This window comes from Cottoperca gobio, chromosome 9, assembly GCF_900634415.1.
Source record: "Cottoperca gobio chromosome 9, fCotGob3.1, whole genome shotgun sequence".
In the NCBI taxonomy this organism is placed as follows: Eukaryota; Metazoa; Chordata; class Actinopteri; order Perciformes; family Bovichtidae; genus Cottoperca; species Cottoperca gobio.
Window position 1 is genome coordinate 88,755 of NC_041363.1, and position 18,289 is coordinate 107,043.

The following is an 18,289-nucleotide window of genomic DNA, read 5'->3' on the forward strand; positions in this document are numbered from 1 at the left end:
GTAGAAATATAAACATATCAAAACATTTCTCTAAATACATTTAATTTCTTCTCAAAAGTTCCAGACCAAAATGGTCCGTAGAAATATATTAAAAAGAAACTTAGATTCAGAGAATATAAAAATGTAATAGATTTGTTTAGTAGGTTAAAGAAGCATTCAGATGTTGAATTGCAGTAAAAATATAAAAGCATTATAATCCAAAAATATTTAAAGTAAAAGTCGTCATACTGATATATATATATTATTGTATTATAATTATTGATGAATTAAAGTGTCACGCAATTACTGTATAATAATACATCATCATTTTTTATATTATATATTTGTTCTATTTTGTATAAATAAAGTGAATCTGTAAAGTAACTAATGTTGCACTTTAGTACAAGTTCCACAAACTTGTACTAAAGTGCAGTATTTGAGTAAATGTACTTAATTACTGTCCACTACTCGGTTCAGCAAAATAGAAAAATGATATTAAGTGTATTTATATATCTGTATGAAGCTCATATGTTTATTCACGAGAAACTATTCAGAAAAGAGAAAAAAGCTCAGGGAAGTCAGATGACGTCATCAGAGAGCGTCTCGAGCAACTGATCACCGGAAGCAGCATGAGGCTGTGGTGTCGGACCGGAGCGACCTTGGTGCTCGGAGCGGGACTGGGAGCCGCAGCGAGCCGCCTGCTGAGCGTCAGAGGCGGGGAAGAGGAGGAGCAGAGACCCGAAGGTCTGCCGGAACTACTGAGCAAAATCCCGGTGCTGCCGGTACCGAGAGTGGAGGCGTCCGAGCTGACGGTGAGTGTGTGATGTGTGTGTATATACGTGTGAATTTATATATGCTATGTATTCAGTGTGTTTCGCTGCAGATATAAATATGTGTGTTTCAGCAGGTGAGTCCAGGTGGGTCCGGAGCGCTGATGAAGTATGGCTTCCCTTCATTGGCCAACATCAAGACCAGAGAGTCCTACATCACCTCCTACGACCCGCGCACACGCACTGCATCCTGGGTAATAGAGAGGCTAAACCCCGCCTCCTTGAACGGCCCGTCAGACAGGAAGTACTGCGACTTCAAAGAGGACGACAGGTAGATACAAGACTCTAATTTTTACTGTCTTTTAACCCTTAAACTTTATTTAAACTTTACCCCCCCAGCGTGCACGTCTTCCACCGGTCTACTAACGCTGACTACAGGGGGAGTGGCTTCGACAGAGGTCACCTGGCTGCTGCAGCCAATCACAAGTGGAGCCAGAAAGCCATGGAGGACACCTTCTACCTGAGCAACGTCGCCCCACAGGTACACACACACACACACCCCCAGGTACACACACACACACACACCACTTTAATATAATGGAAAACAGCACATTTCCATATTTGAAGCATTTAAAGACAAAAGTACTTTAAAACAATTTAATGATCAAAATGTATTTACATATAATATATATTGTATTATATGTGTATATGTAAATACATTGATGTTGCGTGTTGTGTGTGTGTGCAGAACCCTAACCTGAACCAGAAAACGTGGAACAATCTGGAGAAACTTTGCCGCTCTCTGACCAAACGTCACCTGAACGTCTACGTCTGCACCGGGCCACTCTACCTGCCCAGGTAACGTCCGATTCTTCTTCTGTGGTGTGTGAGCGCTGTGGCTACAGGGTGACATCGTGTGCGTGTGTGTGTGTACGTTCCAGGCAGGAGGCTGACGGGAAACTTTACGTACGATATCAAGTCTTAGGACGAAACCACGTTGCCGTGCCGACGCACTTCTTCAAGGTGAGTGACAACATACACGGTTACCAACTGAATAAAAACAATGTTCAAAATCCCTAAACTGAAAATATATAAAATATTAATTATATAAAAGAAAATATATAAAAAATGAAATAAATACAATTAATGAAATATACAAAACTAAAGAATAGAAATAAAAATATAACTAAATGTATAAAAAAGGCTTAAGATAAAATAAAGTGTACTGATACTCTAGATATTATAAATGATATTACTGGATCAAGCTTCTTTACATGACATGTCGTTCAGCAGTGAACTAACTCCAGGCAGTCCTGGAGCAGCTTCTTCCTGCAATCTCAAAAGATAAAGAAAGGTTACTGGCAGAGCAGTTATTTACTTCATCTCACAGAACCTATGAGGAGAATAGTTGATGGTTATAATATGAGATCTCTTAATAAACTTCCCCAGTAACCATAGCAGCAGTTATAAAGAAACCTCAGAATGTCGAATTGACCAATCAGAATGGACTATTAAACTCAGCCATAAATAAATAAAAACTATAACTAAACTAAAAGTAGCAGACGCACTCTGAAAACTAACTAAAAGCTGATTGGTCCACCTGTGATGATGAGCTGACAGCTGATTGTTTGTCTCCTCAGGTGTTGATCCTGGAGCAGGCGGAGGGCAGGGGGGTGGAGCTTCGGTCTATGTTTTACCAAATGAACCAATCGATGAGAAGATTCCTCTGGAGCGTTTCCTGGTTCCCATAGAAACCATCGAGAGAGCGGCGGGACTTCAGTTTGTCCCAAACATCATGAAGAGGACGAGCAGCCTGCAGGCCATCACTGCACGATGACTACACTACCCACAATGCACTGCACACAGGAGCAGCTGTGGCTCAGCACGACGAAGTGTCCCTGACTCTGAATGAATGCTAACATGTGTTGTAAAGCACTCTGAGTGATCACAAAGATTGGAACAGCACTTTATAAATGCAGTCCATTAATATTTACATTATTAATAATTGATGCTCGACTCGTCATGTGATCTGTGAAAACTGAAATGTTTCTTATATCTAAACCTGCTTTCATGTTAACTGTACATTAACATATTGATTCATAAATACAATAATTACATTTGGGTTGAGCTCCTGAATAGATCGTGTGCATGTGACGTCACGCTTACGTCCCAACCAGTAATCAGCCATGTTGGACGGCGCCCGTTCACATGTGAGTTGCTGCAACGCTTCGTAATTTTCTTTGTATTTAAACGTCTAAGATTGAAAGAAAATGCCAATCTTGTGCGCAGTGTATAGTTGTGGTCATAACGCTACTCGTGACCCAGAGAAACGGTTCTTTAGATTTCCTACAATCATCAAAAACAACGATCCACAAAAGAGGGATGAGTTGCTGTCTACCGAACGCCGTCAGCTGGTTTAGCAACATAACTCGTGAGGTTTAACAGAAGAAGAAGCACAATTCACCCGTGTGTGTGGCGTCCACTTTATATCTGGTAAGAGCTCATGCTAAAGCTATGTTTTCAATGTTTACGTTAAACATTTGTGCTTATGATATACCCGGACACTGTAAGACCTTACTTCTCCATATCGCTGACTGGTAAATAAGGCACTTTCTTTACATGTGATGCCATTTGCTCTTTTCTTCTGTGCATGTTTTTGTTTGGCTTATTCTTGAGACTACTTCACTTGAGAAAAGCAAAGCACCAATGTGAGAACATGCTTCTCTTACTCCAGCCATACAATCACAGTGTGCGAGGATAACATCGCCGCTCTTCTCACTCACAAACCGCGGCTTGAGCGGTGCATCTCGAGCTCTTTGAGAGTGATCTACACGGGCATGGACGAGCACCCTGTCATCTTTCAGTGGTTTGGTAAGAAGACTACCAACCCAGCCAGAAACAAAGACATTAGAAGCATCTAAGCTCTTGTACGCCTTCATTGGTGCGTTGGTTGCCCACGACGTTTGTAGCACAAGGTAGTTCACAATATCCGGATATTCAATCGGCGGTAATGAATCTAAATCTTGCCTTTGCAGAGGACTCCAGAGAGTCACAATACTTTGAAGAAGTCAGAGTTGTATTGCTGTTGTTCGCTTTAGAAGCCATTGTTGATTTGTATATCATCCAACATGGCGTCGCACGCATACGTCACACAGTTTTGTCACGTGTTTGCACACTATCTATATATACACAAATCTTTTTAATCCAATAAATAATCCTTTCATGAAAATAATGTTTGATTCTATTGTCAAATGTAAGAGTGTTTAACTGTAATCCCTTAATATTTCATCATTATTATTATTATTATTATTAGTCTTAAATGTGATTAAATACATAATGAGCATCTCTTAAAGCTCCATTCAGGTACTCATTATATATATTCTGGTGCTGCTCAGACACAAATCATGACAGTTTTTGATTAGAAAGTTTATAATATCAAACATCCGGACCTTCAAAATAAAAGCCTCAGTAATAATCCACTTCCGGTCAGGATCTCAGTTTGTTCAATTCAGTCCACTGACAGCCTATCAGATTGGAGAAGGGGCGGGGCCCCTTCAGTGCCGTGATTGGCCGGAGGTCAGCTGACTGTTGTCCAGCTCCAGGAAGTCGTCCTGTGAGGACATGATGTCCGACAGCAGGTAGACGCTCTGCTGCGCCTCCTGCTGCTGCGCCTCCTGCTGCTGCGCCTCATCTCTCCTGCACCTCATCAGCTTCTCCTGCAGCAGAGGAGAAAACGCTCAGCTTCAGGAAGTCGATGATCTCTGCAACACAGGAAGTGAAAACAGTTTACCTCGTGATGTTTTATGGACGTGATATTATAAAGTACAGCAATGCAGTACTTACTAACCTCCGTATGATAAGCTGCTCCAGTGAGGAACTCTGGAAACTTTCATTCTGTGGAAACTCTTCTGAACACAAACAGGAGTCACCTTCCTGAAACAAACACAGTTACAGTTACAGACACAGACACAGACACAGACACACACACCCACACACACACACACACACACACACACACACACACACACACACACACACACACACACCACACACACACACACACACCCGACTGTGTCAGCGACTTCGTCCCAGTCGATGTCCGCGACGTCATCCACCTGCATGTTGTACAACCTGACAGACATCGTTATTATTAATAACTTTACTCTTAATAACAGTATTATTACGACTTACAGTGAACTACAGGGAACCCATCACCACCCCATTGTTATCACTAACATTATTATTTAAAAGACATTGATTTCATTATATCTGGTTTATATCCTGTATCGGCCTTTTAAAATAAAGCCGGTCCGCAGGAGTTTTGATCTTACGTGTTGATGAGGAGGATTTTAGCCTCCAGACCTTCAGGACCTCTGTTGAAGGTGCTGCCACCTGAAGACAGCTTCAACTTCAAAAGGGAGTACCTGAGAGACACACTTATTATTATTATTATTATTATTATTATTATAATCGTTATTATCATCATTATCATTCATATTGAAATTATCATCTATATTAATATTATTATTATTATTATTAATGCTGACACTGACCACTTGAGCCGACACTGGCTCCAGGATCGGGTCTTGACCTGCTGGCTGATCACCTTCCAGGGAAGATTGTTTACACAGCTGGTCTCTGCTCAGACCAGAACCTGCAGAACTCTGAGGAACCAGAACATCCAGGTGATCCTTCAGAGCCCCCTTTAACCGGGACACCTCGTCTGAGGACCAGATGCCGTGGCCCACAGCTGGATGACACACACACAAATGTATAAATATAAATACACGTGTATATAAATCTACATATAAATATAATGCCTTAAGGATATAAAAACGTGGATGTCCTACTTTTTTTATGTTAAACACAGACAGTATTGTTATTGTTCTTGGCACAAAACGTCGCTGAAACACATTTTGTAATGACATAATAACTCTGGTGGCATTAACCTTGGCCTCCAGCACCACCGTAAGGAATCTCAACGTTATCTTTGATCAGGTTATGATCCAGAATGCTGCGCCACATGACAAGAACAAGGAAACGGGATCATATTACTCCTGTATTAGCTGCTCTGCACTTGGCTCCCGGGTAAAATACAGAATATAATTCAAAATCCTTCTCCTGACTTACAAATCAATTAATGGTCAGGCTCCAGCATATCTTAAAGATCTCATAGTACCTTATAAACCAACTAGAGCATTAGCGCTCCCAGACTGCAGGGGTTACTTGGGGTTTCTAGAGTCTCTAAGAGTTACAATGGGAGCTCAGAGCCTTCAGCTATCAACTCCTCTCCAGTGACCAGCTCCCAAGTTTATGGTTTCTGGAGGGCAGACACCCTCTCATTACAGGTCATTAGCAGACGCTCTTATCCAGAGCCACTTACATTGAACTAAGTACAGGGACAGTCTCCCTGGAGCAACTCAGGGTTAAGTACCTTGCTCAGGGGCACAATGGTGGCTCACAACCATCTGGTGTTCTGTTTGGAAGCCGTACCACTTGACCATTAGGCCATCACCACCCACCTCTCCACATTTAACCTCTTACAGGGGGGGGGGGGATTTACCTGAAAATACCTACAAACAACACCCAAAGTAAATTGAAAGCTGCTCTTCAACCATTTGTACCAGATGCATGGTTTTGGTCTCATTCAAAAGAGAACTCTCTTATTGTTCTTGCAAAACAGCGAATAATCACTCCACGTGCTTCTGGCACTGAGTAATAGTGGTCTGAATATACTGAATTGGAAGAAAATACACTCCGCCTGAAGTTTGTTGTTGAAAAAGATGTCTGAAGATGGTACAGCTGGTAGGTATGGACTGGAAAACACAATAAAAACATAGCACCATGTGTTATCAAGTTCAGGTTCAAATGTCAGATAAAAGGGATAAAAACTGAACTTATTAGACAGGTTTTTCTAAGAATAACACCAGGCGTTCCCAATTTGGAGATATTATAATATTTATTGATAAAAAGGCTACACGGTACGCGAGTCCCCGGGAGTCTGGGCTGCTGCTGCTGCTGCTGCTTGTAAACAAAAGAAGAGGGCTGGCACTTCCTTATCAAGTTGACACTCATTGGCTATTGATGGCTGTAGATAATGGATGGAAGCTCCGATTGGCTCAAATGAAGTGTCAGTCGAAAGGTCAGAGTTCGGCATCCCGTTAGCAAACATCAAAATAGCGCTAATAGCTTGATACGTGCCGTGTTTAACCAATATCATTGCAAAAATAAACACATCGCACAGCTGATTTCAAAGATTGCAACAGCTTTTATCAATGTGACGATGTTCAAGATCGATATGTTTTACTGGAATCGATCGTGTGGACCTCTGCAGTGAAGCAGGAAGTGTTTTTATAATTATTACAGGATTATGATGAGACTTCAGAGGTGCGTTGGCTCAAAGTTATGGGTTTGCTTGTGAGTTTGCTTGCTTGTGTGAGATGCCTACTGTACTTGCTGTTGTGATTTTGATTTTTCAAAACTAAATAGACGCGACTCTAAGCTTTCGAACGACATGTAGCATTGCGTAACAACTCCATCATGGCGGACTGTAGGGAACACAGGGCAAGATACAGCCTCTCTGAAAATGGATGAAAACGGGTGGACGGCCCCCACCCGTTAAGTGGTTAAGAGCAGGTTGAAGACTTTCCTCTCTGATACACTGCTTACACTACACTTGCACCTATCTCCTCCTCTCCTATAGGAATATATATAAATACATTTGATTTGATTTAAATATAAATGTATATTTATATACAAGAAGCTGGAATTAGAGAATTTAGACTTTTTGTTCTTAATAAATTACTCAAAGCGATTCATCGATTATCAAAATAGTAAAATCGATAATCTTGCATCACAAACTGACAGATGTGTTTTAGTTGTTTATCTGTATGAGTTCAGTTTACATGTTGATCACTGATCAATAAGAATAAATAAATATATGTGAAGCATCTGAGTCAGGAGTGTACCGATGTGGGCGAAGCGCTTCTCTAACGCGCACGTGCTGCGGTCCATCTTCTCAGAGATCTTACTCCAGTCGTTACCGTGAATTTTCTGTAACTTCACCAGAGAGCGAACCTCCTCCTCCGAGAACCTGGAGCACACACACAAGAAGTACGTAAACACACGGAGAGCAAACAGGAAGTACGCAAACACGCGGAGGGTTCGGGTTTCATTTCTGACCTTCCCATGTAGTTCTTGTCGTCAAACATCCTCCTGGCTCTCGTGTAAACCCGATGACATGAACGAGGAACCCCTTCAGCTGGAGAGACAGACAGACAGGGAATAGACTTTATGTGCCTTACGAAAAAGTGGCAACAGCCAGAGGTTTACTCTGCCCTAAATGAAGTCTGTCGCCCTGGCTACAGCTACCTAGAAAAGGCTTGCAGCACTGGTCGTGGTGGCGGCTTAGCAATAATACCAGAAAAGACCTGAAACTGTCCCCCTTGCCTCTGCTTGTACTATCCTCATTTGAATGCCTTGGATATAAATGTAAACCACCCTTCACCCTGACAATACTTCTCATCTACCGGATATCCAAACCCAACTCAGCTTTCATCCCAGAGATGCACGACCTTCTGATTACACTCTGCACTACCTCTGGCAATATTATAATACATGGCGATATAAATATTCACGTTGACACCCCCTCCTGTCACTATGCAGCAGAGTTCCTGCACCTTCTGGACTGCCTCAACCTCATTCAACATGTTGATGTCCCCACACACACTAGGGTACACACACTTGACCTAGTCATCACTAACTCTGCCCCCATCCGTAATCTATCTGTTTACGATCTGGGTGTGTCGGATCACAAGGCCATCACAATGGATCTGCTACTCCTGCTTCCCTACACCAAACCAAAATGTTAAATCCATTTCAGAAATCTGAAAAAAATCAACCCGGACACCACGACCTCGGATCTCCAGCATCTCTCCGCTATAAATCTCACATCAGTCAATGAATCTGTGGACTTTTACAACAAATCTCTGAGCAGTCTCCTGGATCTCCACGCCCCTGTCAAAACCAGAACACCCCCTGGTACACCTGCAAGCTGCAGAAGATGAAGACAGTGGGGCGTGTCCTCGAGCGGCGCCTCAAGGCTTCAGGACTCACTGTTCACAGACAGGCATACCGAGACCACCAAAGGCCTACGCAAAGTCCCTCAGAGACACACGGTCACTTTTCTACTCCAACATCATCAACAATAGTCCTGGCAACTCCACCATAAATCATCTACTCAAACCTTAAACTCCCCTACACCAAGACACCACAGAGGAGCAGTGTGACAATTTCATTGCATTTAAAAAGAAAAAAGAAAAGGTAGATACCATCCGCTCTCTGCCATTCCCGACTGTCATCCCCCAGCCCGGACCTACTGAGCCATCTTAAATTCAATAACCTCTTAAAAAATCTAACTGCAGCATTTGATACCGTTGATCATGACATCCTCCTCCACCGTCTTCACTCCACAATCGGACTCTCTGACTCGGCCCTAAACTGATTCACCTCATATCTCACCGGGAGGACCGAGGAGTCATACCTCTCGGCCATATCTTCAGGAAATACGGTATTCAATTCCACTGTTACGCGGATGACACCCAGCTCTATCTTTCCACCAAGCCCACATCTGCTCTCCCCCCACTTCCCTTTCTGACTGCCTACTGGAAATAGAGGAGAGGGTGTGGTGTTTTATGGTGAGCGCTCGAGTTCGGGGTGTTGCAGGTCCAAAGTTGATCAACATGGACGCCTGTAAACACCCGGATGGGGAGACCATGAAAGCGGTCTGGGAGGAGACTTCTCACCTTCACCAACATTCCGCATGCGACTCCTCCCGACAGGCGCTGAGAGGAGGAACCTACGTCCAGAGAGACAACCTGCTCAAATACTTCGACGCCTATTTTCTAACATTGAGTACCCCTGCCAGTACGCCCCATTAACGAGCAGCAGCTACACACACTATGAGCAGCTTTCCACCCATAACCAGCAGCTACGGCACTAACGACTGACCGGTAATGCTAACGAGACAGCTCTCGCGTCACTGAAAAGCAGCTACACCCATTAACCAGCAGCCTTTGTTTGAGGAATGTAATTGTAAAGCAGAATTGTGTGTCTGCTGTGTGTCCTGCCAGGTGTAAGGGTGTAATTGCATGCGTTTTTCCCCCTTTCAGGGGTGTTACGTGATGCAAAGCTGCAGTGTGAATGCGACCACAACACACGTGGACAGGGACTGCACGCCGCTGACAGCGAGGGTTCGAATCCCGCAGCTGGAGGACCGCGGATCATACCTGCCCGTTGCCGAAAGGCACTGCCAACACCTGTACGTACACGAACACACACCGCCAACCACCCGTACGTACCTGAACACCCGCCACCACCTGTACGGACTGAACACACCCAACACTGTACATACCTGAAACCGCCAACCTGTAGTACAAGGAAACACCAACACCTGTAGTAACTGAACACCGTATGTATTTTGTGTATTATTTTCAGGTTGAAGCAGCAGAAACGGCAGCCAGTGAGTATACTGTTTACCTATTACCTGTCTGTCTGCTCACCTGTGTGTTTCATTTCATTCCCTCCCCCATCTCTGCGTTCTGGTCAGTTTGGCATCATGGAATGACAACTCTACATATTATTATTTCTTAATAAAACTTCACCTTTCGGAGTTCTGCAACATAAAGGAAAATTATTAAATATGCCTATCCTAAACTTTCACCAAGGGATAAAAAAAAAACCAAGATTAATAAAACACAACTTCAACACAAAATACATAACAATACGTTAAATAAAATAAAATACCAAAATATCATTTAATAAATATTATGTATATGTTTACCAGGTGGAGTTTCAATGTGCTATTCAGATATATATATTTATATCAGGTGGAGTTAAAATTAACGTCAACACTGATTATTGTATTACATCATCACATATCGCTCTGATGGGTCTATCATATGATGGAGTCCGTTTCAATATCAGAAGAGAATTCTGAGTGGAAGGTTCTCAACGTTAATCTGAAAGCACAACAGATGGTGTGGTTTAAATTGTGTCGTCTGTTAACCTGCAGTCACTTAGTCTTTAAATCACTATAGGCAATTAGAACAACAGAGCAATGAGTGGCTTCAGAAAAAACTTTAAAAGAATGATCCCTTTGTTTTTAGATTCTACAGATGCAACAGTCGAATCCAAGTAATAATAGAGTAGGCCAAATAGAAGAAATAGAAGAATCTGTAACTGAGCTGAATCCACATGACTTGGAGAAATACAAAGTCTCTATTGTGAAGTTTGATATTGAGCTTCTTAAGCATCTGAAAGTGTCAGCTTCTTATGTAAAAAAATAAAAATAATAAATGTGTGAAAATGTGGAAATGTGGATTGCTCAGCAGTTTGTGGATTGGTTACAGAAACATTTGAGAGCTTGAGTCCAGTAAAGTCTCTGCCAGATCAGCACTTTATGTTTAACTACTGATGGCAGCCAGTGGCATTCCAAACTAAATTAAGTATGTAAGTTTCATTCACCAACAGGTGATAAATGCTGAGCGTTTACTACAAAAAATTATAGATTGTGTTTGGATGGATGAGTTTCTGGGGTTTGGGAGGGGGTTCAAGAGGAACAGGTACAGGCGGATGTTAAAAAAAAAAAATAATAATATATTATGTTCTTGTATGTGGCACCTGACATTGGTTTGGCTATTTGTAGCTAACGGGTGATTCGGTATTCTCTGGTTCTGTAGTTCTGCCACTTAGAGTTAAGTTCATTGCAGTCTCTGATGTTCGGAGTTTGTATCCTTCATGATGTTGCACTTGTCGATTGGAGAAAAGGTCAGGCCACTAAATTAACTGTAATGTGAGGCAACGTTTCAGATGAGGTTCAGAAGAGGGTTTGCAGACTAACAAGATATCGCGGTTAATGCATAGGAGTAGTGTTGTATGCTGTTATGTACCTAATGGTTAATAATACAGTATAAATGAAGAAACCAACTTCTCCAGTACTTGTACTCATTTACCTGCCAGGCTGTTTTCTGCATCAGACCGACGGTAACTACGCCTGCTAAAAAAGCGTTCGTCTGATGTGACCTGACACAATCCAACAAGAATTTTAAAAAAAATCCTGGCTGCTCTGACTTGTTTATAATGAATTCTTATTGAAGACATAGCATTTATATTGGAGTCTGCACTGCGGACGAGGGTACCGGGGGTGAGGTTTTTGGGGATTCCTTATTTCCCTCTAGTCATAGTTCAGGCGAATGGAAAGCGTGCAGTGTTTGAAGTGTCTGCAGAGAGTTTCAGTCAGCTATATGTCAAAGAACAGAAAAGCTGAGATGTCACACTAAAGAGACGTAACGCTTCTCTTCTCGGACAGCGGCTGGTGACTCTAACTCAGCAGGCAACTGAATAGACCGTAGATGAGTGGATGTGGATTGACCAGATACTAGTCCAACCCCTACTGATAGTACTACCACGACAGTATTATAAACTAATGAATACTACGACTGGCGCTACTGTACTGATGTGCTACTACCCCATCCTGAGAGTTTTAAAACTACTGACCCTTACATACTAACTACAGACAGTTTTACAACTATATTTATTGTTATACATTTACTTCTGATGCGCTTTATACAAGCTATAGTGAGTCCAACTGGTCACGAATTACAGACCAGGCTACTTCTACTTCAGACACATGGAGCTACTGCAGAAAAAAAGTTACTAGCAGTTATCTATTTCAATGAACATGGAGGATGGCCCCGAAACAAGTACGAGCGGTGCTACTACCCACTGAAACATGAGATACTGCAGAAAAAACAGGTAACTGTAGTAGTGATACTACCACTGACACAGGGAGTACTGCAGAACAAGTACTCGCCGTTTACTTTACTGGCACGTGGAGTGTACTGCAGAAACAAGTTACTATAGCGGACACTACTATGATTACATGGAGTGCTGACAGAAAACGTACTAGCGGTGATACTACCACAAAGACACATGGAGACTGCAGAAACAAGTACTAGTAGGATACTACCTGACACAGGGAGGATTGGCCGAAAACAGGTACTAGTAGTGATACTGTACTATGACAACATGGAGATGCCGAACCAAGTACTAGCAGTTATCCTATCACTGACACAGGAGTACCTGCCAGGAAAACAGAAACAAGTACTAGTTGTGATACTACAATGTGTATTGACACGCGACAGTGTTCTACTATCACGACTGATACGATTCCCACAATTACTTCATTAGTTAGAGTGAAGTGATATGGGACTTTCTGAAGTTGGTGTAGCTTCTACTACTGCACAGTTGGACACTGGTACTACAGTTTGTAATACTGTTAGTACTACCGAACTAACTTGAGGGTTACAGACTTTAGCAGTACAGAAGGGACTTCAGCGGACAAAGCTCTGGAGACAGGAGACGCTAGTACAAAGATCCCACAACTCCAGTGTAACAGTATTAGCCCCTCAGTCCCACCAGTTAACCAATAGTACCAACAGCCCCACTATCCCCGGGCCGCGTACTGATCTGAGGGTCTATTCTGACCCAGTGACTCCGCCCCGCCCCTCTGACTCCAATTCCTCACCAGACAACACAGACTTAACCCGCTCTGCGGATTAGTACTAGTTACCTGGTGATAGTGATGGGACAACAACAGCACCGGGGAGCACCTATCAACACACAACAACGTAATCCCAGAAATAACCCCAGCCAGTGAACAAGGCTTCCAGTTCTGGAGGTACTGCATTCCACTGGGGTGGTGGAGATGCTCCACCTACTGCAAGAGCAGGACGACTGACAAGACTTCTCCTTGATGTACCTCCTTCATGATTGTTATTAGTGAGTACCCCTGATGTACCTACTCCTGATGTATCATCGTTTGATGTACCATCCTGATGTCAATCATCGTTTGATGTACCCCTGATGTTACCACCTCATGATGTGACCTCTTGATGGAATACTGAGGATTCTAACCGACATTATGATTGTACTACTTCATGATGACCCACGTTCTGATTGTACCTCTGATTGTTACCATCTCTTGATGATACCTCCTGATGTATTATGATGTACCGCCTTCCTTCTTGATGTATCTCTTCAGGATGACGACGTCTGATGTTTCCTGAGTACCACCTCCAAAAGTAACATCTGTTGATGTAGCTCTGATTTACCTCCTGATTGGCATCTCTTGAGGTACCTACTATAGATACTCTTTCTCCAAATGTTTCTCCAGAAGCTTCCCTCCTATGGGACTCGCAGATATATTTCGATAGATGCACTCCTACGGGTTGTACGTCCTATGCATACGCATCTCTTGATGTTACCTACCAGGATGTTCCTTCTCGAATGTTCCTCCAGATTAGCCACCCCCTCAGGACTTCCATGATATCTGATAGATGCAGCTCCTCCGGATTGTCTTACAACCTCCATGATCTACCCTTCTCCGAGCTCACTCCGACAGATGTACCTATTCTGATATACTTCTAAGGATATTCATCAGAAAGCCCCCTCTAGGACTCCAGATATTCTGATAGATGTACCTTTTCGGATGTTCCTTCTGAAGAGTACCTCACTGCAGAGTGTACCTCCTTCAGATGGTATCCTCCTGCGGATGTACCTTACGGTGAAACTGGTACCGTTCTGCCATGACTTACCAGACGGGGGATTTTAGCCCCCATCACGACGCACTCGCTGTAGATTCCTTGTTGCCTTCCCTCTGTAGGAGGAGGGCGGATGCATGACCACTCGAAAAAAAGCTCCACGCAGCCGATAGAAGACAGATCCTGGCCCAGCCTGGTGAATTGCCCGTGTGGACTTCAGAAGCTTATCACCAGCCTGACCAGAGGTTCCTGGGAATCAGTTGCCTGTCCGGTGATCCTGGGAAACATACAAGGTGACTTCCGTCGGATCGTTTTGAGTACCTGATCAAATTAGCGAATATGGACTTGATTCTGCTCCTCAGCGAACTCTAGATTGCCAGAGGCGGTTGGAAAAGCGGGGCGGAATGGAACAACTTCACCTGAAACCACTCACCAGATAGTACAAGGCCTTACTCGGTCCAGATTATAGACGCGCGGTTTTTCCTCAAGCAGTAGATCTTTCACAGCTCGGGAGGGGAAGGAAGTCTTATGGAGCGAGTCTAGATCGCCGGCTGACCAGTAGGCTATTTCCGAGTCAGAGGAAACGAAAGACGGCTAAACAAGAGAAGACAGCCGAGAGCAAAAATGAGGAAAATGAGCTACAAATGAGCGACACAAATACAGCTGGTACGCAATAGTGTTTAAGAACACAACTGGCTAAAAATTCAGAGATTTAGCTTTTACATCTTAGTTGAGTTTGAGTTTGTTCTTGATCTTAGAAAAAGCAGCCGTTTTGACAAAGACGGAGAAGCCAAACCCGTAAGAAAAAAGTGAGCAACTTAGAGTTGTCTCCAAAGCCTTTAGCAAAAGATTGTGGCCATTCCTGAGTGGAAATTTCCATGTGGATGATGAATCACCACAACACAGATAACAATGGAACTTCTATATCACTAAAACATTGTCCATTGTAGGTAGGCTTATTAGATTATTGACATAAAGCGCAAAGTATATCATGTGCAGTGCCCAGACAATTTTCGTAAGCCGAAATATGTCCAGGCACAGTCCATTAGGCTCGCCAGAGTCCGTATTGTTATACAATATTCACACTATCACTTCTCTGGTACCTGACAGTCACCTGAGGCCCGAAGAGGGGGCGAAAAACCAAAAAAACGGAAACAAATATGGAAGGGAGAACGAAAAAAAGGGACAAACGAAAAAAAAGGAGGTACAACGCTGGGCTTTTAGTAACAACAAGTACTAGTATTAGTTGATGTATTAGTATAAAGTTTAGTATAAGTATAGAATTCGTTGGAAAGTAATTATTATTGTAGGGATTAATTATTATTATAGTCATAGTTATTAGTTAGTCATAGTATTAGTGAGTAGTGCTGGTCTAAGTAGATTAGTGTGGAAGTAATTAGTGATCGCATTAGTGACAGTTAGGTTAGCATTAGGACTTATTCCTAGTATTTGTATTAGTGGATATTTGATTATTATTATTCGTAGTAGTAAATAGTCATTAGGTCAAGTATTAGGTTAATAGTATAGTATTATTACCAGTATTTGTATTAGTGGATAGTCTGATTATTAGTATTCGTGATTAGAGATAGTACTGTATTAGTGCTCAGTTTAGTAGTAGTAGTAGGGCCTGTGATTAGTATTATTAGCTAGTAGTAGTATCGCGAGTGATAGTACTACTTAGGGTTACAGTATTAGTATTAGTAAGTAAGCGCTAGATCGTATTATTACTGAGTATTAGATATAGTGATAGCCTATTAGGTGATTAGTATTAGTGATTAAATCGGTAGGCGGAGTAGTATTAGTATTAGTAGCTACTAACAGTAACTTCTGATACACAGACACGTTGGTCTACCCTGTCTCCCACATTAATATGTTATCTACATTATATATTATTTGTGTTTAGTTTGTCTCCCATTAACGTTGTACATTTAAACCGAAAACAAAGCCCAAACGACAGAAACCTACTTGTTCTGTTTTGAGCATTAGTTGATTATGGAAGTAATGTACGTAAATTAAAAAGATAGTAGTGACCGTGATGACACTTATGAAGTGAAAGCTAAGGTCAGTAGACCTGAGAACTGATTGGATTAGTGCCTGGTTGCCATGGTTAGAATCCTGGTGGTCGTAGGTCAAGCAAACAAAAGAGAGAGGCTGCTGCCAGGGAGGACCAAAAGTATTCAGTCAGTGTCCCGAAATGCATACGTCAACTTGCTTCCAGGGTAAGACACCTCTGACAAAAGACTCTCTCCCTGTAAACAGACCACTCTCATCTTAATAGAGACCATTTCCTCTTTTACCTCCACCTGTCTGTCTGACACTCGGTATGTGGGCTGTATGTTTAATTTCCTCCACACTGTGAAGGGGGCGTGCTGTGTGAGCGTCTATCACCCTGATCCGAGTTGGGCAGAGCATCAGCAACCAGCCGAATTCGGAGAAGCAAGGCGTCCATTCCCAGCGTGTGTGTGTGTGGGTGTTTCGCCCTCAGACTGCGAGTGTAACGCTCACATTAAGCCGCGTGCAGCAGCTACATAGAGCTGCATCAACGTATAACGCAAGGTCACATGTGTGAGCTGCTGCAAACACAACACACGAGGACAGAGCTGCTAGTTCGTGCAGACTGAGGCACACTACAGGAACACTCACATGCAGCTGGACACCAGACGGGTGGGTGGGGCGATTAACCAGGAGACACGGAGAGACAGAGAGATTTGAGGATAACGAGAGCGGCAAACACAGAAACACACAAGACAGAGCCCCAGAGAGAAAGACACAGAGGACAGACAACCCAAAGACACAGACAGGAGAGAGACAGCGACCCAGGGGAGACAGCGAGACAGACAAGAGACAGGACAGGAGAGAGACGAGAGAGGAAAGAGAGATGACAGCCCGACAGAAGAGACAGCCGACAGAGGAGGAGAGACAGAGAGCAACGGAGACAGAGAGACAGCGACAGAGAGACAGAGAGACAGCGACCAGAGAGAGAGGAGAACATGAGACAGTAGAGAGAGAGAGAAGAGACGACAGACGAAGAGAGAGAGAGAGCAGACATGCGACAGAGAGAGAGAGGAGAAGAGAGACAGACAGCGACAGAAGCGCAGAGTACAGAAAGGGCACAACAGAAAGAACACACAAAGAAATAGAGACAGAGAGCCAGACAGAGAACGGAGAAGATGAGACCCAGAGAGAGAGAGAGGAGACAGAACAGACACAGACAGAGGAGAGAGACAAGACAGAGGTTGAAGAGGGAAGAGGACAGACGAGCAGAGAGACGACCCCAGAGAGACAAGCAGACAGACAGACAGACAGAGGCTTTGTGTGGCTTGAATGTTTCAAGAAAGTGTTGTCAAAACAGAGAAAATACAAAGTGCACAGTCGCTTACTGAATATAACCCCACCCCCAACCCCAGGAGAATGGCAGGCTGCCCACGACACATGGCGCTCCAAGAGGCAGCGTGTCACGGGCCTCACGGCTCAGACTTCCGGTCTTGTTCAGGTCGTAGATGGGAGCCAATAGGCAGCCAACAGGGCGGCGCACTGTGGACGCCTTCCTGCCTACCTGGATACAACTGGGAGGAGTGTCGGCCCACAGAGTACACAGAAGCAGCCGTTGAACACGATTGGTAATGTTTAAATAATAAATTTTTAAATGTTATTAATAGCCCACCCCCCCCATCCCAGTGAACGTGTGTGACGAGGAGAGCTTGATTGTGTCGAATGGAGGAACCTGTGTGGACTGCAGCGCTGCATCTGTCCAGACAGCTTCACAGGTAACCACTCACCTGGATGATTGTAACAGCTCAGGTGTGTGAGGATATTCATCATGCTGTCGTGTGTGCAGGTGTGTTATGTGAGAAGAGCGTCTGTCTGAAGAAGGGCGTGTTGCCAGGCGACTCTGAGGGTTCCTCTCCTCCTGAATCACCATGTACCTGTGACCCTTGG

At 43.4% G+C, this 18,289-nt stretch overlaps 2 protein-coding genes across 2 annotated transcripts; one reads left to right on the top strand and one right to left on the bottom strand.

Annotated features, from left to right (window-relative positions):
- The first annotated feature begins 577 nt into the window (after positions 1–577).
- LOC115013492 (endonuclease G, mitochondrial-like) lies at positions 578–2,870 on the top strand. The gene is given in 7 exon segments (XM_029439833.1): positions 578–791; positions 887–1,080; positions 1,149–1,290; positions 1,498–1,607; positions 1,691–1,772; positions 2,390–2,432; positions 2,435–2,870. Coding segments are annotated over 7 exon segments (906 nt in total). The 5' UTR covers positions 578–608; the 3' UTR covers positions 2,587–2,870.
- Positions 2,871–3,929: 1,059 nt separating this feature from the next.
- Positions 3,930–7,960, bottom strand: LOC115013421 (transcription termination factor 1-like). Its single transcript, XM_029439719.1, has 7 exons — positions 7,932–7,960; positions 7,718–7,842; positions 5,303–5,387; positions 5,081–5,173; positions 4,815–4,880; positions 4,597–4,682; positions 3,930–4,465 (listed from the first exon to the last, which is right to left on the bottom strand). Exons 1-7 carry the CDS (start codon positions 7,958–7,960, stop codon positions 4,437–4,439), a joined length of 513 nt encoding a protein of 170 aa, XP_029295579.1. The 3' UTR covers positions 3,930–4,436.
- Positions 7,961–18,289: the final 10,329 nt, after the last annotated feature.

Coding starts and splice junctions, on each gene's coding strand:
- LOC115013421 (XM_029439719.1), bottom strand. CDS start 7,960: ATGTTTGACGACAAGAACTACATGGGAAG. Junction 5,174..5,302: donor AGCCAGTGTCGGCTCAAGTG/GTCAGTGTCAGC, acceptor TGTGTCTCTCAG/GTACTCCCTTTTGAAGTTGA. Junction 4,881..5,080: donor AAAATCCTCCTCATCAACAC/GTAAGATCAAAA, acceptor GATGTCTGTCAG/GTTGTACAACATGCAGGTGG.